Source organism: Paraphaeosphaeria sporulosa (assembly GCF_001642045.1).
Source record: "Paraphaeosphaeria sporulosa strain AP3s5-JAC2a unplaced genomic scaffold CC84scaffold_2, whole genome shotgun sequence".
In the NCBI taxonomy this organism is placed as follows: Eukaryota; Fungi; Ascomycota; class Dothideomycetes; order Pleosporales; family Didymosphaeriaceae; genus Paraphaeosphaeria; species Paraphaeosphaeria sporulosa.
The window spans coordinates 2,657,226-2,677,683 of NW_017253361.1; the positions used below are offsets into that span (position 1 = coordinate 2,657,226).

At 52.8% G+C, this 20,458-nt stretch overlaps 8 protein-coding genes across 8 annotated transcripts; 2 read left to right on the plus strand and 6 right to left on the minus strand.

Annotated features, from left to right (window-relative positions):
- Positions 1-736: 736 nt before the first annotated feature.
- CC84DRAFT_1138505 (aminopeptidase-like protein Y) lies at positions 737-2,322 on the minus strand (the record flags this gene model as incomplete). The annotated part of the gene is made up of 2 exons (XM_018176197.1): positions 737-1,921; positions 1,975-2,322. The coding sequence occupies 2 exons, from the start codon at positions 2,320-2,322 to the stop codon at positions 737-739; spliced, it is 1,533 nt and encodes a 510-aa protein (XP_018040561.1).
- Positions 2,323-3,213: 891 nt separating this feature from the next.
- On the minus strand, positions 3,214-4,784 carry CC84DRAFT_1236383 (uncharacterized protein; the record flags this gene model as incomplete). The annotated part of the gene is made up of 4 exons (XM_018183879.1): positions 3,214-3,258; positions 3,307-4,425; positions 4,480-4,605; positions 4,653-4,784. The coding sequence occupies 4 exons, from the start codon at positions 4,782-4,784 to the stop codon at positions 3,214-3,216; spliced, it is 1,422 nt and encodes a 473-aa protein (XP_018040562.1).
- A 1,195-nt stretch (positions 4,785-5,979) lies between these two features.
- CC84DRAFT_1138506 (HAD-like protein) lies at positions 5,980-7,146 on the minus strand. Its single transcript, XM_018176198.1, has 2 exons — positions 6,959-7,146; positions 5,980-6,906 (listed from the first exon to the last, which is right to left on the minus strand). The coding sequence occupies exons 1-2, from the start codon at positions 6,965-6,967 to the stop codon at positions 6,166-6,168; spliced, it is 750 nt and encodes a 249-aa protein (XP_018040563.1). The 5' UTR covers positions 6,968-7,146; the 3' UTR covers positions 5,980-6,165.
- An 888-nt stretch (positions 7,147-8,034) lies between these two features.
- On the plus strand, positions 8,035-9,078 carry CC84DRAFT_468667 (uncharacterized protein). Its single transcript, XM_018186405.1, has one exon. It carries the CDS (start codon positions 8,366-8,368, stop codon positions 8,924-8,926), a length of 561 nt encoding a protein of 186 aa, XP_018040564.1. The 5' UTR covers positions 8,035-8,365; the 3' UTR covers positions 8,927-9,078.
- A 14-nt stretch (positions 9,079-9,092) lies between these two features.
- On the minus strand, positions 9,093-10,970 carry CC84DRAFT_1161185 (FAD dependent oxidoreductase-like protein). Its single transcript, XM_018177671.1, has one exon. It carries the CDS (start codon positions 10,780-10,782, stop codon positions 9,172-9,174), a length of 1,611 nt encoding a protein of 536 aa, XP_018040565.1. The 5' UTR covers positions 10,783-10,970; the 3' UTR covers positions 9,093-9,171.
- Positions 10,971-12,354: 1,384 nt separating this feature from the next.
- Positions 12,355-17,757, minus strand: CC84DRAFT_1193730 (uncharacterized protein; the record flags this gene model as incomplete). The annotated part of the gene is made up of 8 exons (XM_018181322.1): positions 15,993-17,757; positions 14,256-15,962; positions 13,990-14,206; positions 13,748-13,934; positions 13,348-13,692; positions 13,153-13,300; positions 12,961-13,089; positions 12,355-12,906 (listed from the first exon to the last, which is right to left on the minus strand). The coding sequence occupies exons 1-8, from the start codon at positions 17,409-17,411 to the stop codon at positions 12,355-12,357; spliced, it is 4,704 nt and encodes a 1,567-aa protein (XP_018040566.1). The 5' UTR covers positions 17,412-17,757.
- Positions 17,758-17,954: 197 nt separating this feature from the next.
- On the plus strand, positions 17,955-19,107 carry CC84DRAFT_1082769 (type 2A phosphatase-associated protein 42; the record flags this gene model as incomplete). Its single annotated transcript, XM_018173995.1, has 2 exons — positions 17,955-18,172; positions 18,252-19,107. 2 exons carry the CDS (start codon positions 17,955-17,957, stop codon positions 19,105-19,107), a joined length of 1,074 nt encoding a protein of 357 aa, XP_018040567.1.
- Positions 18,868-20,413, minus strand: CC84DRAFT_1161187 (SGNH hydrolase). Its single transcript, XM_018177672.1, has 4 exons — positions 20,100-20,413; positions 20,004-20,013; positions 19,378-19,954; positions 18,868-19,326 (listed from the first exon to the last, which is right to left on the minus strand). The coding sequence occupies exons 1-4, from the start codon at positions 20,245-20,247 to the stop codon at positions 19,243-19,245; spliced, it is 819 nt and encodes a 272-aa protein (XP_018040568.1). The 5' UTR covers positions 20,248-20,413; the 3' UTR covers positions 18,868-19,242.
- Positions 20,414-20,458: the final 45 nt, after the last annotated feature.

The following is a 20,458-nucleotide window of genomic DNA, read 5'->3' on the forward strand; positions in this document are numbered from 1 at the left end:
AATCTCTGGTCGTTGAATTACGTGGACAAAGTTCTGACCAGGTGGGCGATGAGTGTTTGCGAGTGGAAGACATGAGGGTGAATGATCTTTCTTATATACATGTCATATCAGCTTCTCCCCCGAGTCTCGCCCGCCGCCATCTCGTCTTTCGCCCGAGGTACGTGTGAATTAAAGGCTGATGACACTGGCCAAGTACAGCTAACCAGTCTGAGTGAACTTCGCAAACGCTGCTTATTCAAAAGTCAGAGATTCTGCCGAACTAGCTGTGTCGTATTGTGTATGCTCAAATATCTCTGCTTACTTGGGCACTACGCCTCATGGGACCTGTGGAGTCTAAACCCAATCGGTACTTAGCAGACCTGTGTTAGGATTCTGCTTGTAACCACAGCATTCCGGCCTGTTATGGGCACTGAAATGCGGAAAAATTGATCACTCTTCATGCGATGTGAGGCCACCGCCGGGTAAACCATCGCACCGTGTGACGGTGTGGCCAGCACATGGTGGTATACTTATAGGTTTGGCGGGCGCGTGTTTCTCACCACCTAGAGTCGGTCCCAGGACTTCACATTCGTTAACTTGGATAGGCGAGAAGACCCGATTACGTAGATCACCGGGGAGCGAGAACACACTTGACATTGACCCTTCAGCGAGGCAATCTACATTTTGACATTACTCATTACTTCTACTATACAACGTGCAGTAGTCGTCATGCATCACTCATAATCCACTTCCTCCTCTACTCGAGCAGCGCACCCTGACCGCATGGCGCGGCGTGCACGTGGCCCTTGTGAGACTCCGCAATGGTATCTGCGAATCTAGCCATGTAACGCGAGATCTCCGCATCTCTCTTCCTGTGTGTGACGTTCGCCTTGGGGATGCCCTCGAAGCTCACAGCGTACTTGGCTACTGAGTTCGCAATGGCTTGCGCGTTGATGAGGTACGCCTCAGTGGAGAGGTTGTTGATGTCATCACCGGGCTGGTGGTAGTTGACGTCGAGCGCGACACCGGCCTCGCCACCGAAGAGAGCAGCTTCGTCTTCAGTCTTGAGCTCCTCTGCTCCGGTAAACAGGCCCCCTGAAGGGACACCATTCTGCAGGAATGCGGCATAGTCTGAGCGACCGCTGAAGATGGATGGGACAGATGGAACACCGCGATTCTTGAAGAAGTCCTCGAAGTCCCTCTCAATGGTGTCGGATCCGGTAGGGCCGGTGAGGTTGAAGGCGCTGCCGTCTCCGTCGTAGATACCAAGGACATAGTTGGGCGATGCGATCATATCAAAGTTGAGGTAGGCTCGAACCTTGGCGACTTCAGCAGGAGAACCGCTAATGGTGCCGTTGAGGGTCTTCATGTAGTGGTAGGAGCCCAGCAGGCCGAACTCTTCAGCGGCCCAGAAACCGAAGCGGACAGCGTTCTTGATCTTGTACTTGGTGAGGGCTTTGGCGACCTCGAGTACACCCACTGTGCCTGAGCCATCGTCATTGATACCGGGACCAGCGAAGACGGAGTCCGTGTGGCCTCCAAGAACGAGCACGTTGTTCTTGTCGCCAGTCTTGGTCTCAGCGATAACGTTGTAGGTGGTGCGGTTTTCCGCAATGGCGTCTACAAGCAAGGTGGCCGAGACCTCACCAGCCTGAATGGCGCTCAGCAGAGTTGCGCCAGTTTCCTGAGTGACTCCAACTGTTGCGACATAGTCGCCGACACCACCGAGAGTGCCGGCGAGCGCACCGGGGACGTTGTTGTAGATAACGGTTCCGACAGCACCAGCTGCTGCTGCCAGTGTGGCTTTCTGAGAGAATGTGCAGGTTCCACGTGAGACCAAAGCAATGTTCCCAGAGACCTCTGCAGGGTAGTCTGCGGCATCGCAACCAATGTTCGCCACTGCGACCAGGGGTGCAGTCACGTTGCCAGAAGGCCCGTACGTCTGGTATTTAGCCGTTAGAGTAGCGCGAGTGGACCCGAGAGTACTTCACATACCATGTAGAACGCATCATACTCGGTACCGCCCGCAGAAAAGTCGATTGTCGCAGCAGTGAAGAGCTCAACGAAAGGCTGCTTTTGGACGTTGTAGTAGCCAGTCTTCTTGAGCTCCGTGTATAGCCAGTTGACCGTGGCATTGTGCCCCCCGCCTCCAAAGGCTCGGTTTCCACCGTTTGCGTCCGCAAAGTCCTGCAGCTTCTGGGATCCAGCAAGCAGATTCTTGAGCTTGACGTCCTTGATGAGCTCCCTTGGTGTGACAAGCTTCTTGTTCTTGTTTCCCTTATCTCCTCCGGCAAAAGCAGGAGCAATTAGGCCCGCCGCAGCGATGATTGCTGAAATCTTCATGTTGACCAAATTGAGATCCTAGCGGGAGTCGGGAAGGACAAAGCGGATGAAAGCCGTGGTGCGATGGAGGACGATACACACGCCGCTCTATATAGTCATCCAAATATCCTGCGCACAACATCGCCTCTACGGCAGCTCATTTCCAAATGAGGCAGCTCGCAGTCGAGCATCGCCCAGGTACCGTCAGCCGAGGTGATATTCCGCGCCATGGACAGCACCAGTAACCTGGCGACAGGGTGCACAACATCTTCGCTCTTCTTGGCGGTATGGCAACTTGCCATGGATCCGGGCATCATTACGATGGACAATCTGCAAGGCCTTGATATGGTATAATTCGGGAAGGAGCGTCGAATAGAATCATGACGGGTTGTTCTGGGCGCCCCATGGGCACGCTCGCAAGCGCATGCTGATTGGGAAGGAAATCAAGAATGCCCAGCTGCCAAGCTGTGGGCGGGGGAGGCAAAGGCGCCACAATCTGTGAGGTCGATAACGCGATCGGATATTGCGGTGGCCATTTTGCGCGTCGACGCCGTTGATGTGTGATGTAGTCTACAGTGACGGAGAGATGGATGAGATGAGGCTACATATGTATGAGCCATGATTGAGTACTGAATGGTTGCTGGCCGAAGGATGGAGGAAACGACGGCGGCTCCACAACCGTTGATCGGCACAGGCGTTCCTGGTCTAACTGCTTAAGGCATGTGCTATCGCGACATTGTGTTGGGCACAGAACGGCGGAGTAAAGCCATTGAGGAAATACGGAGCGACATTTGGTGGGGCATGACTGAATACGAAGGCATTGACATTGGCATGATTCTAGATGTTCCGTCCCTCCACCAATCCGTCAGCGCATCACAGAACTCTGGCGGTGGGTCCGATCGTATTTGCCTTCTAAAATGCACCTGCCTGCTTCTTCAAGACGAAGGCGCCTCGCTCCTGCCAAAAGTTAACAAGTTTAATATTTGCTCGTGTCAGAGAACTCACCATTGTGTTAACGAGGATATAGCCGGACTTGAAAAGGGCGTAGCTGCTCCAGGTACCAACAAAATCGATGACACCACCGCCAGCCTGGTTATCGTCTTCAGGATAGATGTCGAAGAATCCGACTTCTTTTACACCAGCACCAGAAGGGTCGCTCGGGATCGAAGAGACGTCAAGAACACGGAAGCCAGTGCCGTAGTTAGACTGGTAGGCGAATCCACCCGACACGTATTGGTTATGGTCAATGCCCTTGGCACCCGACTTATACAGGCCTACCTGCTTTGGCTTTTTTAGGGAAGAAATATCCCAGATGTAGGTAATTGGATTTCCAGCAGCGCCAGGACCAGTCTTATCGTACTCGTCATATTCGTCATCGAGGAGCAGGTACTTTTGGTTCTCCACGTCAAGAAGAGCGCCTTGGTGAGTGTATGAGGCTCCAGTGTAAGAAGTCCTGGAAAGAACTACAGGACTCTTCTTATCAGTTATGTCGTAAATCGTGAGAGTGTCCTCATTGTAGCCGTAGCAGATCTCACGTCCGTTGTACTGCGTATCGGGGCCCTTGTAGAAGACGCATTGCGCATCGTGGACATACCCGTCTGCAGAGGCACATCCAGCATTGACAGGCTTCGACGGAGTGGAAATGTCAATAAAGATGATGCCAGACTTGCAGGCATCAGTTCTAGGCTGAGCTCCTACGGAGTAGATGTAGTTGCCCTTGGGGTTGGTGACAACATTGTGGGTACGGCCCGATGGCAGCTTGTCGTAGTGACCGACCAAACCACCACCGACAGTGTTAGTGAAGGTGACAGGTTTGGCAGGATCAATGGTCAAGAGTTTCTTCCAGTCGAAGATCTGGATGCCGTGGCCGGATGCTTCACTGCCGATGATGACGAAGTCGTTGTGTCCTCGGATCTCGCGCCACTCGCTAGGAGTCGAGAATTGAGGAAGGCGTCCCAAGTAGGAAAGCTTGCCAGCGTTGGTAATCTCCGCAAAGGCAGTACCGTCAGACTGGCCGATAGCAACAAACTCACGTCCATCTGAGCTGGTCCAACCCCAAGACGAAGAGCCAAAGCCCCTGGTGCTACCGAGCGCCGAGTGGGAAAGGAAGTGGTATAAGTCAATCTAGTCTTGTGTTAGTGTACAGTATGTGACTGACAGGAACAAACAGGGACTGACGTTCTTGCACCTGAAGGTGTCGGTGCTTGTTTTGGCGGTACCGTTGGAGCATGCCACGAAGTCTGCGACCTCAGCGTACTGCTCTGATGCGTAGACACCGGCTGCCTCATGCTTCGCCCAAGATTCCTACGTGTGTCAGTCGAGATCTCTGAGATACACTTGTTCGACAGTACCCTCTTGAGCGCTACATTGTTCGCATGCTTGATCCCGGAGTCGTAAAGCTGAGCAGCTTTCACCTCATCCTTGGGAAGCTCTTTGGCAGCCGCGAGAGCCGACAATGAGAGGAGGACGGTTCGCACAAACATGGTGGCAGCAAAGTCTCGTGACGTTTGAACAGGAAGACCTTGTCCTAAACAGACTTCCACAACAGCTCACCACCACCCTTATATGCCGCCCCATAACCGCGAGAGTGACGGTCCCACATCTGATAGACAACCATTTGTTTCGTCCAAGGTGGCAGGTGGACAGAGCGCCTTCCTAATCGCGCTGATACCGTCATTCCTAAGCATTTGGGTCTTTGCGAGCACGCGTCTCCAGCGAAGAAAAGGCTGTTAAGTGGTAATGGCGACTGGCGGGTCACATTGGCTTGGATATATTAACCAGAACCTGCCGAGTCTTTTCTAAAAGTGTAATTGGAAGGAGGGATAATCACACAGGCCTTGGCGACAGCGATACCCCATCCTCAAAAAGTAGAGCACGCGATGCCGAGTGCGCCCAAAGTGCCGATCCCGTAGGCTTAACTACGATAAAGATATAGCACATGTTATATAACGCGGGAACAACCCCGTTTCTGCCAGTTTTTCGACGCGTTTGGCCTTGTTAGTGAAGCCAAGCACCGTTTCGCTTGCACCCGCAGTGATGTGTCGCATGAACGACCAGAGTCGTAATGCTCCGATTCGCCGAGTGCGACTCGAACGGAAGGTGAATCGGTATTGAAGCTTGCGTCTTATCGGAGCCCATAGCAACAACGCATCGTTATATTAATTGGTGTGGTAGCGCAATAGCCAGGTCGAATGGGCAAAGGACGAAGTATCGAGATCGACATACAAAAATGCCTGTCCTGTTCTGATGGAGAGACATTCCCCGACAGTGTATCAAAGGTTCGCGACATCGAGAGACTTTGTTCGTTCAAAGGGTATTGGCAGGTGACATGGTGAGCTGAAGGTCGGGTGTTAGTGATTCTTCGTGACGCCGGAGTTAATGCGCATCGTCACTTCTTCCCTCAACTGAACTATGCAACGACCGCGATGGTTTCATTGTCTCAAGCGAGCTTTTCCGACCAGAGTGTGGCCAAATCACCATCAGATATGTTGGCTTCATTTTATGGTCAGGTTGTAAAAAGTGAGAGGCCAGCCAGCTGACTGCCAGGTAAGGGTGAGCCTGTTGGCCGCTCCACGACGCCTCGACGGAGTCAACAACATTATCATCACCAATCTGCTTTGGAGGGTACGGTTTCGTAGAAGCAGTCAACCAACATCACAGGCAGAAGAAGAGACACAGATCCAGAATGCTGACATTATGGAGCAGATCTAATGCAGATCCTTTGTCTACCTATGGTATTTTCAGTCGTGAGCCGTGTTTCTCGTTATCCATGTATGATGCGCTATCAGGTGTAATCAAATGAGTTTCTGCCTTTGAAGACCTTCCAGTCGACCACGCAGTCCCCCTCGCAGTGCAAGCAAAGGCTTACAACTTGGCCTCGACCTTCTTGAGCGCCTCGGGGAACTCTTTCCAGTCGTACATGATGGCCACGCACTTGGTCTCCTCGGTGAGAAGCTTGGCCATCTGCTCCATCTTCTCCTTGCCCTCCTCAATGCCATAGATGCCGACGTAGCCGATGCAAGGGATGCCAGCGCGCATGGCGGCCGTGGCACCGCTCTTGCTGTCCTCGACGGTGATGGCCTCGCTCTCCTTGACGCCGAGCTCCTTGCAGGCGTAGTGGTAGATGGCGGGGTCGGGCTTAGAGCTAGGGGGGTTGAGTGAGGTGGCGGCCGAGTAGACGTGCTCGTCGGTGAAGAAGCGCTCCAGGTTAGTCTTCTTGAGAGAGGCGACAACACGGCTCTTGGCCGACGTGCTGACGACGGACATGGGGTAGCCCTCCTTCTTGAGCCACTCGAGCTGCTCAGTCACGCCAGGGCACTCGACAGCCTTCTCGCTGAGCTTCTTGGTCACGGCGCCGAGCTCGGCCTCGACAAACTCCTCGAGCTCCTCGTCGGACATCTTGAAGTTGTGCTTGGGCTGCAGGGCAAGCAGCATGCGGCGGAAGTTGTAGCCGACAAAGTCCTCGAGGAGGCTCTCGGCCGTGTAGCGCTTGTCGGTGATGCCATGCTTCTCAAGCACCTTGTTGGTGAGGTCGGCGCAGGCCTCAAAGGCCAGGTGCTCGGACTGGCAGAGCGTGTTGTCGCAGTCGAGCAGGATGTACTTGGCCTGGGTCTCGGTTAGCGCGGGGCAGGTGGGGCAGCCCGCGCGGGTGGCTCACCTTTCCCATGGTTGCGGTGTGTTGATCTCTGGTGTTGATCGGTGGTGCCAGGGCGGACGAGATTGGGCGGGTCGCAAAGGGTGCAATTGAGGGCGGACGACGATGGCAGGTTGGGGAGTTGGAGAGGTGTGGGAAGGAGGGGTATTTGTTGGGCCCGCCGACGTAAATAAATAAAGGTGAGAGCGCAGGGACAGGTGAGTTGGCACCGAAGGCGCAGTGGGTTGCAAGGGCAGGAACGAACCAGCACTACGTCACCTAATAGCGTGGGCTGGCGAGTGGGCGCGGGCAGCCCACTTTTCATGCACCCGTAGTCTACAACACCCGTTTGAACCCAACATGATCAGTTCATCGCCTTCTCACCGTCTTTCCCCCGCACCAGCATCCCACGATCCTGCCGCGACATGCTTGCTTTTGTGATTCGTGGCGCGCCGCTCACCGACACGCCCCAGCCCCGTTCCTCTCACGCTCGCCCGTTGCGAGGGCGCAAAGTCGGCACCCACCGCAGCCCGGCGCCTTCACCTGTTGTCCCCAGCTGTTCGCGGATGCCCTTCCCCGCGAGCCTACCAGTAGTCACCCGCAAGTGGATCTGGGGCTGTTGAAAGTGCGCGCTAGCGTGGGTGTTGCGGCGTTACTCGCCAGCACAGCAATCCTCTGCAGCCCGTGTCACCCTTTAGGCCGTGGCGCATGTCATGTCGTCTGCCACTTTGACCAGGCTCCAATTTCGCGCCCGGCCCTCCGTTCCTGACAAAGGATAGCTGTCTGTGGAGGCCCAATTCTCGGATGCGTGTGGGCCTCAGGTACAGTGCTCTGCCAAGACGGAGGCCTCAACATCCTCAAACGTAGCCGTGACAGCGCAAGCTCCACAACACCCAAGTCAAACGCCAAGCAAGCAAACACGAATGAAGAGCCCAAGCCCAAACATGTGCTATCTCAGCTAACGGTACTGCAGCTTCCAGCACTACCATGGAGGCTGTCGCCATTGAGAGCGCTCAATTCCGTCTACCACGCCAGACGGATAAGGCTGCTAATGGGTATGCATGCAAGACCAGCCCAGCCACTATCGTCACTGACAGATCTCTTCATGGCATGAAAATCCAATCACCGCCCTTGCATTGAAGATCAAACAGGAAAGCTTGAGCTTTCCACGTTTCATCAGCATTCCGCAACTTTGTACAGCCGCGCAACCTGCATCTGAACGCCTTCTGTAGGCTGAACGGAAGATCACCTTCCCGGCAGTATGATATAACAGCATCTCGTCGCACATTCTCAACCTCCCCATTCAGTCCCTCAAGTCAATCCTTTAGCCTTCCTTGTGCTGGTCACTCGTTCTTTTTTCACTTCGCACTTATTCCGCTTTGAGCTTGTACCAGATACCCCAAACTTACGACTTTTAATACAAAATTCAAGATGCGTGCCTCAACATTCCTCACATCTACCTTTTTCGCGGCAACCGCGCTCGCCCACGGCAACATCGTCTCTCCCCCTGTTCGTCAAGCAGGTGCGGTCACGCAGCAAGTTTGTGGAGCACAAGCTGTCTCTGCGCTCACCACGGACATCACTGGCCCTCTTGAGAACGTCGCCAGCAACGGCTCACCCGACTGCAACATCTTCCTCTGCAAAGGCATTCAGTTCGAAGACAACCAGAACAATGTTCAAGAGTTCGCTGCCGGAGAGCAAGTCGACTTCGCTGCCGAGATACCTATTCCTCACGAAGGGCCGTGCAATGTCTCTGTCGTCGACCTTGCAACCAACACACTGGTCGGGCAGCCGCTGATCTCGTTCGCCTCATATGCCGATGAGGCCCTTGCTCAGCTGCCCTTGAACAACACCCAGTTCAGCGTCACCATGCCCACCGACCTCGGAACCCAGTGCCAGCAGCCTGGAGAGTGCGCTTTGCAATGGTTCTGGTTCGGCACGAACGCGCAGCAGACCTACGAGGACTGCGTTGACTTCGTCATGACAGCATAAATAACGAGGCGCGTTCCTGGCTGTACTTTACGGCTACCCAAGTCCAGTCATCGTAGCAGCCACTGAAAGCATGCGACGCGAGCATACCATGTACAACACCAATACACGTTCAATGTATATCCATAGATCTTAACGACCCCAAGAATGACTATCTTGCCAATTTTCTGCTAGTGATCATCGAAATCGACTGTAACCATGACCCTGTGATCGCACTTTCCAGTCCAAGTGCTGGAAGTATAAGACAATCAACTCTCTACTTCCCAGCTCTTCCCACCCCCAACAGGTCCCTCCCCCGTTTCCGGCACCTTCATATCTGTCCTTCCTCCAAACTTGGCTTTCATCCTCTCTTCATTGATCAAAAAGCTCTTGGGGAACCACTCCAAATCCTCCACTGCTCCATCATTTTTTATCATCCCCACCAAAGCTTCCGCAGCCTTCACACACAGCACCATCCCGTGCCCATTAAATCCCGCGCTCACCCACACCCCCTCCATCCCCGGCACCCCCCCTACAAACGGCCTCCCATCCGCCGTCGCGCCCATGATGCCTGTCCACTCGTGCACAAGCTCGTACTCAGGCACGTCCTGCGCGGCCGGCGAGGACGACGTAGGCTGCCCAAAGTACCCCGTGACCGTGCCGTGGAGATACGCCGATACATCCGGGCTCAGCGCGCTGTCGTCCACGGTGCCGTACTCCCCGGCCCCTGCGTTGGGCAGACGCCCCAGCCCGCCGCCGATGACAATGTGCTGCCCGCCGTCGGGGAGTTGTCGTGGGATCATGTATTCGTAGCCCGAGGCGTAGATGAAGGAATATGTTCTTGGGAGGACGCTAGGATGGCGTGCAGTGGGCGGGGATTTCTTGGCGACGATTTGGCCGCGGAGGGGTACGATGGCGCCTTGGAGGGTGGCGAGGAGGTACGGCGTATAGCCGTTCGTTGCGAGGACGACGTTGCGGGCGGGGAGGGTGCCGCGCTGTGTGAAGATGTCCCATAGCGGACTATCTGGGGTTGAGGAGTGTGCAGGGAGAAACGCGTGTACGGGCGTGTTGGCACAGAGTTGCAAGCCGTGTTCTTGCACGAGGATTTTTAGGACGCCGGTTGTGAAGCGATAGGCGTGGATCTTGCCGGCGAGATACTCGAATGCGCCGGCGACCTTTTCTTGCTTGACGGCGGGGTTCGTATTGGAGTCGTCAACCCAGAATTTCTGCTGGATGCCGTCTGAGGCGTGGTAAATTCTGTAAGACGCCATCTTCCCGGGTTGACGCTCTTCTTCGGTCGCATCCGCTTCCAGCTCTTCTATGGCGTGCTTTCCTTGCTCAAAGGTTTCAGGGTCGTAGATGATGTCCACGGTGTTGCAAATTTGATTCTCACAGTCGATCTCAAGCTCTTTCGCGAGCGTATGTGTCTCGATGATGTTTGCGTACTCCAGCCTCGCTATCTTCAAAGCCTCCTCCCGCCCCAGCTCTACTTTATGCTGCAAGTACGTGCGATATGAAGCAGATTTTGTATGTCCACCGTTGCGTCCAGTTGCACCAGAACAAATTTCTCGCGCATCGATCATGACGACACGCGCTGATGGAAAGGTCTTGAAGATGTTGTATGCAACCATCGTCCCAGATATTCCAGAGCCGATGATGGCGTAGTCATAGGGTTTGGTAGGATTAGAGCATTCAGGTTCGATTGTTGCCGCGAGTGGTGACTTTGGATGCTGCCAGTACGAATGGAGAGGGTTGGCGATAGGTGGGCCCACGGGGATTCTTGCTCGGTCTTCCATCGTCACCTTGCTGTGCTGTGATCTCGACGAAATGTACTGTTGTTGCGCTCCCGAGTGTTGGTGATGGGAATCTTCGATTTTCATCTCATATGAACGAGGCTTAATGGATGAGTTCAGTAGGAAGAAACCTCGAGAAAGGCAAAGTAGTGACTACTAACTACGTTGCACTAAAGTTAGCAAGTACGGTCGTTCAGGGCTTGTAATTGACGAGAGTACCACACACGGAGTTTTATTGATACTTGAAGTCATCCCTTGACGACTTCCGAAGTAGGTAAGCACTTCGAAGACGTGTTGTAGTCACACGCTGCGGGGCAAGATACCGCATGCACCTACCTCATTGGGGTTAGCGCAGCGACTAACATTCATGAACTTCACTAACTCGCAGGGGTCGATAGCAACCTCTACTGTCATTATTCTGCAATCTGCATCCAGTTGTGGTGTTTGAAGTTCGTCGTATGTTCAGAGACGGACTTGTCGGGAGCGAGGTCCTGCCTCCACATCTTCCTTTATTCCAGGTTGCAGCATTTCTCTACCAGTGTTGAGCACTGCATCCACTTAGGAAATGTTATTGTGCCTTGAGCCGAGGCTCATGTGCATAGTGGATATATCTATGCTAGATCATGGTCACAGAAACCAATGAAAAAGGAGTAAAAACATGATTGCCCGCCCCAAAGCCTCGTATCAGTTCCATCCCAGCTTGTGGGTCGGGGTAATACTCCTTTTGCTGCGTGACAACGAAATTCATTCTTGCGGATGTAGCAAAACCCACGTTTTCAATTACTCGCATTACTCTTCTCGCCAACCCTCATCCAGGTAACAGGGTCAAGGCCAGGGGCTGTAGGGTTTGGCGATGGTCACATGACGTGAGACTGTTGCCTAGCACAATGGGGTCTGCCAGTCAGCCCGCGAAGCCTTCCAGGAAGTACGACACGGCTGGCTTGACATACAGAAGCTGCGTGCAGAGCTTTCCAACATGTCTTCCAGCCCGCAGGCCTTCTTTTTGTAATGTATATAAATTATTTGTTGGCTATGTTCTGATAGGAAAGTAGCTACAAAATGGTACATCTTCGAATGTAAGGTTTCGATTACCTTTGGCAATGGCTTCTGCTGTTGTTTCTTTCCTTTTTGCTGTGAAAGTTGCACCCTCCTTTCAACACTGCATCGTTTTCATAAGTATCGTACGTTCGAATGCTACGTTGAGCTATGTAGAGATCAGTTTTTGTGCTATTAAATTAGCCTAGCGAGTGCTGCTCAGCCCGAAAGATCAGCGCTGCTGCATGCTGACGTGGCTCCAACTGACTGACTTGTTGAGATGAGCGGCAATGACTCGCAGCGTTCCAAGAAGGACTGGTCTGAGCATCAGTACCTGTCATACTTTCTGCACGTGGCAGGCTGAAAGAAACACTGTGATTTTACCGGATCTTGACATATTAAAAGGAGTCCTTAAGCTATAGGCAGGAAGCCGGAACATGTTAATGGGAGCGACCAAACGCGACCAGCCTGAGCCGTCCATGAGTGCATTGCTTTGTACGCAATCTAGTCGAAGGTAAACCGGTGATTCGCGACTGGTGAATCCAAAGACGGGATTTGTAGATACCCGAACCACCGCACTACCACAAATGCTCTCCAGAGATGGACTGAGGTGAGGCCGCACACTTACACCACGTCTTGCTCTGCATCAGTGGGAACCAGCTCTCTGCAATCGCACCCATACCGTCTCTTGAACTCATACTCCGGGAGGCCATCCAGACCGTCGAGCGCAATGTTGGCCACCTTCACCTTCGCGTACCGGCTACTGACCGCGACGCCGTGGAAATGAACTTTGTCGTGGATCATGACCATAGCGACGACCCTGTCTTTCTCGTTCGGAAGCATCTTCTCCGTTGTATGCGTAGCGATCCGATGGTCCCTGCATCCTACCTCGTCCTCAAGTCGCTTCTTGAGGCGAGTAAGTGGATGCTTGTTCGCGAATGAGTCATAGATAGTCATGTCTGGGAAGAAAGGCTTGAGATGTATGTCGAAAAAGTCCTGAACGACACTGTAGTTGAACTCCGAATCGACGAAAATGGCGCCAACGTAGGCTTCAACCATATCTGCCAGGCACTTGGGGACTCTGTCCACAACGGTCCAATAGTCGACAGCGCCGCCCGACTCGCTCTCGGCTTCTTGTATCTGAGTGACATACTCGCAAATCTCGCTACTGAGTTTCTAAAGAGTCGTTAGCGGTTGCTTCGATTAAATAGACATCAGTCATGTGCTTACCGCATTGTTCTGCCGAAGGTGCTGGTGAAAGCCAAGCTTCACACATACCGCTCCTAAGAATTGATTCGAAACCATAGGCGTCTTGTGCTCCGTCATCCACTGGGGATCTTTTTCAGGATAATTAAAGAACTATCATGGAATCAGCAAATCAGCATGTTCCGCATGTGCTAGAATTCATATTCGGTGCCCTACCAGATGCATGACGAAAGCTTGATCAAGCAAGGAGTCACCAAGAAACTCCAGGCGCTGATAATTGGGAATGTGCTCCCACATGAATGCTTGCGATGGATGCATGAATGCAGATCGGAGCAGGCGAGGGTACTTGAAGTGATAGGGATGCCTATGTCTCGTCAATTTTCTGCTCTGGTGGGTTGACCCAGTACTCACTGTTCCTCGACTTTGGCGGCGAGGTCAAGTTGCGCGGCAGTCGCTTCCGCCAACTGATACTTTGGCAGCTGATAGGCCTTGTAATAGTCCGACCACGTCTCCATGACATGATCCTCACTCATGACCATCTTGGTGACGGCTTTAACAGCTTCATCCCACATTCCAGGTTTCCAATTACCCCGTTGGTTATGCTGCATGAAAGCAGCACCGATCAGCGCTTCGCAGACGTCGGCAACGGACTTATCAGCCAACCCATGCTGGATGACTTGATTGTGGTGGTCAGCTCTCGTACCAGCTTGGGCGCCCTTTCCCTTCAGTAACCTTAGCGTTGGGTACCAAGTGCGTCTGCGTATGTTAGCTAACGCGCTTGTTTCCTTCGAGGCGACGTGAAATCACTTACCGAGAAAACGTTGCTGTTCTAATGTATTCGACCAATCTAGTCCTGAGAACCGCCGTCTCGAAGAGATTCTTGTTGCAAAGCATTTCCATGCGGCGCACGTGAAACTCAAATTCGTTCTCATCGGGTTGCTGTACGAAGGTAGAGATTGACGTCGCCATCTTCAGGAAACAATCACCGAGGAACTCCACTTCAGTTGTGTATTAGTGAATTGCTCAAATAGACAGACGTGATTTGTAGCTTACGTCTTTCATAGTTTGGACCCATCCCGCTCTTGAAGTTGATCTTTTCTTGGCCGTGCTCATCAGAGTTTTCAGAATCTTTCGTAGTGGCTTCCAGGGCAAGAGCTGGTCCGATGTTGAGGTCGAACATTTGGCAAGCCTCTAGTGCTATCAGGTAATCTTCCACCCGATGTATGATTGCTGGAAACACGTAGCACATGGCCACAAAAGGCACATGTAGCTAGGGTGGAGTAAGTTACTGCCGAGAAATATTCATGAAGCTCACTTACGGCCGATATACGAAGAGGCTCAGGACACAGATAGGTGATGTTGTTCCCTTTGATCTCTTTGACTTCTTCGTCGTCTTTGGTGTCCACCACAGCCAGCCAATTGCGCCGATGGCCAATTTTCTCCACTTGCATCACAGGCTGATTCACGTCCCAAACTCGGCGCGCGCGATCCCTCTTCCATAAACTGACCGAATAATCGAGAACGTTATCATTCCACTTCCAAGCGGGAACATTTTCAGGGACGGGGTCTAATGGCTTCATGTCTGGCATCACTCGAATGGAATAGAAGCGGCGACCACCCGCACCACGATCAACAATGTATTTGTCTGGAAGCACCTCTGGGGGCATTTCTGGTGTCCATCGGTGCTCAGGCTTGTCACAAACGGAGCACACTTGGACCATGTCAATGACATCTTCTGGATCTGTTGACGTCGTAACCGGAGCTTCTGGATGGCGAAGCGGAACCTGCCAATAATACATCTTAGCAAGATCCGTTTCAAAGTCTTTGTGGAAGATGTCTTCGTAAATCTGATGGAAGTACTTCGTGAGTAGCCTGAGAACCCCAGCTGTGACCTTCAAAGGCTTGCTGAGAGGAACTATGACAACGTTGGATACCCGGTCGTCTTGCAAGTAAATGGGAAATGAGGGGAAGTGGGGAAGTGGCACGCGGGTAAGAAGCCCAAGGCCTTGATGTGGCCGATCAAGACCGGCGTCCACATCCACAACCGTCAAGTAGAGGAGCTCAGGCGCGTTACCCAGACAGGTCTGCCAAATATCTGGTTTGACTCGCATTGGGTAAAGATTTTTCTTCTTCCCGCTAACAGCAAGTTGTGCATTAGCCCCCGCCGGTGCCATTTTCTTCATAGTGGAGAGTAAATTTTCGTCAAGGTACTTCCTCTTCCGCAGCTCGAGACACATTTCAAAAGCCGCTGAACACTTCGCGAGGGCTTTCTTTCGGTGGACTCGTCCTGTCTTGAAGGTGATAGGTGAATTCTCCGGGAGAACGACTTCACATTGCCAGCCGCTCTCATGCATACCGTTCGAATCGGTGTTGACTGCCCGAGATGTTACGTAAGTAGGCTGAAGGTCAACTTGCTCATTGCCCTTTGGTAGACATGCCACGAAGTAACCCAGAATTGACAAGCTCGAGCTATATGTGAGTCTCGCTCCAGTGGTGGGATCTTGATAAGAGGGAAGATTACTCTCGGTCAGAAGAAGCTGGGGAAGGCGAGCATCCGCATCATCAAGCAATTTGTCACCGCTCAACCCCAGACAGAACGATTTCATACGCTGTTCTGCACCCATGGCTTCAAAAATGAGTGATTCTTGCTGGGGGTTGTCTTTCTCAATCATGTGAAGATATCGCGAATTTTGGTGTCTCGCCCGGCCTCGCGACTGAACATACCCGATCATTGTCCTGTAAAGGTCGAATCGGGCAACAAGATTGCACTGAGGTATGTCGAGTCCTTCTTCTGCAACGGAAGTAGAGAATATGCAGTTCAGCTCCCCTTTCCTGAAGTCAGATACTGTCCTGATTTGTTTGCTCAAAGAAACATGAAAGTCTCCAATGCTTCCACTGACACCAACCAGTATATCACCATGAAGGTGGGGTCCGCCAATGTACTTGAAGATGCGATGCAGAAGTCGAGCAGTCTGACGCTGCTCCACGAACACAATGCATCGATTATTCCCATGGCGATGATAATACTGGTCGAGATACCAGTGAAGCAGAAGTACTTTTGAGCTCAGATCCTCTGGAGTGGTTGTAGGGATACCGTTGTCGAAGTTCTTCACGTATTCGGCTGCCTCACGAAGTTGTGCGATTTGTGTGTTCAGCTTGTCAATAGATTCGTTGGTAAGTGTTTTGTTGAACTTGTACTCCTCTCGAATCTCGCGCTTACGACTCTCAGCTTCGGTGAATGCAAAGGTCCAGTACTCGTCAGAAGCCCACCTTCCAAGCTCGGATGCAAAGCGTTTTGATTGATTGAAGAGCTTCCCGAAGACGGCCAGGTGTCCAAAACGGACTTTCAATTCCTGATGAAACTTTGTCTCGTAACCACCTGGGAGTCGTGAATATCTAGCAATCTCCTCCTCCGGTCGATTGATGGCGTTCGCAGACAGGGTAATGTCGGATGTGGTCGCAATCTTGCAGTCAAGCATGGCCTCAAGCTGGACGGCTGCATCTTTAATGTCTGTGTTGGCATCTACAGGGGAAGCAGTCATACCAAACACCCGAGGTCGCTGCGAGCGATTTGAAAGGGTGAAGTAGTAGTCTTTCATCAGCCTGGCGTACGGGTGCCCGCTCTTGGCGTGATGAGCTTCATCAAAGATGAGCAAGTTGATGTTAGCCATGTTGATGAAGGAATGCATCATGCAGTCTACAAGCACTTGAGCTGTACAGACGATCACCATGTTTTTATCAAAATGCTTCTGCCATGTGTGTTTGTTCCAAAGACTAGGTCCCATGGAGCCGCTGATACCTTCGACCGCATGGCCACCAAGACCGCAATCCAAAACATTTGATTGCTGAAATACAAGGTTGACCGAGTTAACCAGGAAGAACGAAATTTTTGGCGGCTGCCCCTTGTTGCGTGCATCAAGTTCAAGATCAAGGATATGGCGAAGAAGCAAGGTAGCAATGTGTGTTTTGCCCGAGCCGGTACCTAAGACCGCGATGATGTTGTCGTCTTTGGCGCGCTGGAACAGCTCGGTCTGGTAGTCTCGGGGACTCGCAATTATGGAGCTGGTCTCCTGTTTCTTTAACAGCTGTTTGATCGAGAGTTTGTCATCTTCGATCTCATGGAGCGCCTCTTTGACTTCCTTCTCTGTGATCTGAGCTTCCTTTTCGAGTGCAAAGGCTCGAAAGACGGCGTTCTGGGCGGCACGCTTTTCCTTCAACGTCACAGGTCCATGACAAGGGGCGCCGTCTTTGTCAATGTCGCTGTCGGGATCCTGGTCAGCCTCTTCTAGGTTTTGCAAGGTCGTATCATTTTCGTCCACGCTATTATCTCCCGGATGCAAGTCCAGGGCCGACTGCTCAGGAAGTTGGTCTTTAGACAGCCCATGGATGTTCTCAGAAGCGCTGGCCCAGGAATCGTCAAGAGAATCGTACTCTTCGTCCTGGATTGGATCATAGCGACCCCAAGGTGGAACCATTGCGGACTGCGCTTGTCTGCCCTAAGACGGACTGGGCAAACTCCCAAAAGAGTGCAACTAGGATCAGGTGGTTCGAGTCAAAAGAAGGTTAGAAGAAGTGTAAGCGGGTGACAGTGGGGTTGCAGAGGTGGAGTCAGGAAAGATCCAGAGGGCTCCAAAAAGAGAGCCTGTCCTCCGTTTGTATTGGGAGATCAAGGAGCAAACAGGACGCGCAGAAAGGCAGGCACGCTCCACCCGCCATGGAGCAAACAGAAAGCAGGCGCCTTGCACGAACTACTTCACAGTCGCGCGCCATGATCGTTCACCTACAGTATGCAACGCTAAGAATTATTTCAATGACCTCAAGTATGGTTCAGAGTATTGGGCTGCATGAAATGACAGTCTCGTGGATGTTGAGACGAGTGGGTCAAGAACGCGTGAGGAGGGGAAATGCGTCCAAGCGCCGCTTACTCATCGACGCCAACTCACGTGCGCCGTCAATCCTCCACTACAGACGCCACTATCACGCCCCAACACGCCGAAAGACATCAGATAATACCAAGGATGGCAGACGACGAGCCCAAAAGCATACGGTCGCTGTTCCTCTCCGCGGAACGCTTGCGCAACAATCTCAACAGCTTCCCCGATTCCAATAGTCCCACCTACCAGGAAAACCTCACCAAGGCCATCGCCACCTACGAATCATGCCTCGAGCTCTCAGAACAAGTCGCACTCTTCTCTCCAAACGAATCCCTTGACGACATCTCATCGTCAGACATACAGTAAGTATTTTCCACACGAGTTCTAAAGTCGCGATATTCTGTGCCCCGCAATTTCCGACCCTGTCTTACACTCTACCAGGTACATGTCCACAAGCTACCACCTTTCGGAGCTCATCCAAAAGATCCGAAGTGAAAATGTCTCAGAGCGCAAAGCAAACCTATTAAGAGCAAGGGACCACTACGAGCGTTTCTTCAAGCTGCTCGACACCTACGACGTGCTCAGCGCCAGCGACGCCAAGCTCTGGGAACTCTACCTCGACGACAAGTCCAGCTTCTCCGTAGCCAGCACGCGGGACGCAGCCGCGCGGCGTGAGGCTAAGATCGCGCGCTTCCGCGAGGAGAAGGAGCTCAAGCGCAAGATCGAGTACATTCAGGCTAACCCCAAGCTGGCCGAGAACGACGAGCAGGTCGTCCGCGAGCTGCATCTGACCAACATAGCGTTCATGGTGCACCAGGCATTCGCAGCGCTCGAGAGCCTCGCGCAGGAGCTGCATATTATTTCCTTGGCCCCGACAAGCCCGCTGCAGGGCGAGCGGGCGGCACCGCAGGATGGTAGGGAGGATGAGCGCAACCGTGATAAGTACTCCGAGCGCCTTGATAGCCAGCTTCCTGGTCTGAGGTATAGCGGGCCTATCTTGAGCAGTGATGGAAAGCCGATGAGGCCGTTTACGCTGCTTGACACTAGACAACGTCTGCAGCAGGGCGTGTTCAGACCGGATCACAGCCTACCCACTATGACTATTGACGAGTACCTGGAGGAAGAGAAGAGGAGGGGCGGTATTATCGAGGGAGGCGGCGAGCAGTCCGGAATCCGACCGGAGGTGGACGAGGATGACCTACGACTGGCGGATGAGGAGACGATGAAGGCACGTGCGTGGGACGAGTTCAAGGAGGATAACCCCAAGGGGAGCGGCAACACCATAAACAGAGGATAATCTCGTCCATCCAAATGAGGCTAAATTCGATACCTCTATATGATTGAGACCTTAGGGTACAGCCGTGCCATGTCGCCGTTACATGCGTGGACCCTGCGGGAAGGATCCGGCCCCGGATCTTCACCCCCACATACCTCACGTCCCAATGCGTTCGGGCGAGAGCTCAGGCCATTTCCCAATCACCGTCTCCGTGAGCGCCTTGGACAAGACATTGTACGCCTGTGCGATATTAGCTTCCGAATTCAGACACCCGTATGCACACTGTCTTACCTTCTTGTCCAGATGCAACCCATCCGTGAACCATCCACTTCCGAACTCCTTCGCTCCAGCCAGCCCACACCCTGGAAACAAATCCTCGTCCAGCTCCCCTGTCCTTCCCTGCTCTTCTAATCCTGCATCCACCAATGCCCTCCAGTAGTTAAGCCCTACTACCCTGTCTGTCTCTTCGTATTCTTTTGCGATGGACATGATACCATCTGCATACCGTTTCTTACTCATGTACGTCAAATACGCCCGATCCTGCTTTGGCTCCTTGCCCTTCAGCGCTTTCGCCATTGCCGGACCCAAACCCTCGTCATCACCGGGCAGCGGGTCCGGGACGTTTACCGGCGGCGGCGTGATCAGCACTATTTTCGCGTCCGCAAGATTATCCTGGATGAGGATTTCTTCGACGAATGAGCGGATGTTGTCCGAGAACTGTGGGAGAGGCACGTATTCTGTCTTCCCGACGAAGCAGGCATCATTCGCGCCAAGGAAGATGGTAAAGAGGAGGGTTGATGGGGCGAAAGGGGCGGTAATGCGTGTCATTATGCGGGAAAACTCGGGCTTGACGTGTTCCGAGGTGTAGCTGGGAGAGTGATTAGTGTTTGTCTAGGGGACTGCGTGGTGAAGTCTACCCAGCGTAGCCTGATGATGTGTTAGAAATTATATACAATTTGTTCACGGCACCTTTCAGTTGTGAAGAGGTATAGGGTCATGATTCGACGTGATACCTTCGTTGACGATCTTAGCCTTGCCCTTGTACAAGTCTGTGAGATACCAGCCAAAACCCTGAGTCGAGTCGTCGAAGCTCCATTCGGTAAGCGAATCACCGAAAAGAACGAACTGCGGCAGTTGCTTTCTGGAGCTGTTGCATCCCATCTTCGAGCGTTGGAGTCCGAGGCTGGCGGTGGCAGGCTTGAAGTGTCGAAGCAACGCTAGGCAGCAGAGGGGAAGGCGTAAGTCAGGCGCCTGGGAGGTAGAGACGACCGATTCGGGAGAACCTGTTGCAGTTATCAGGAATTCAATAGAGACCTGCGACGTGAAGGTGGAGTTTTCGTATTAGGTCCTAGGCTGCTGTCCACGAGATGGC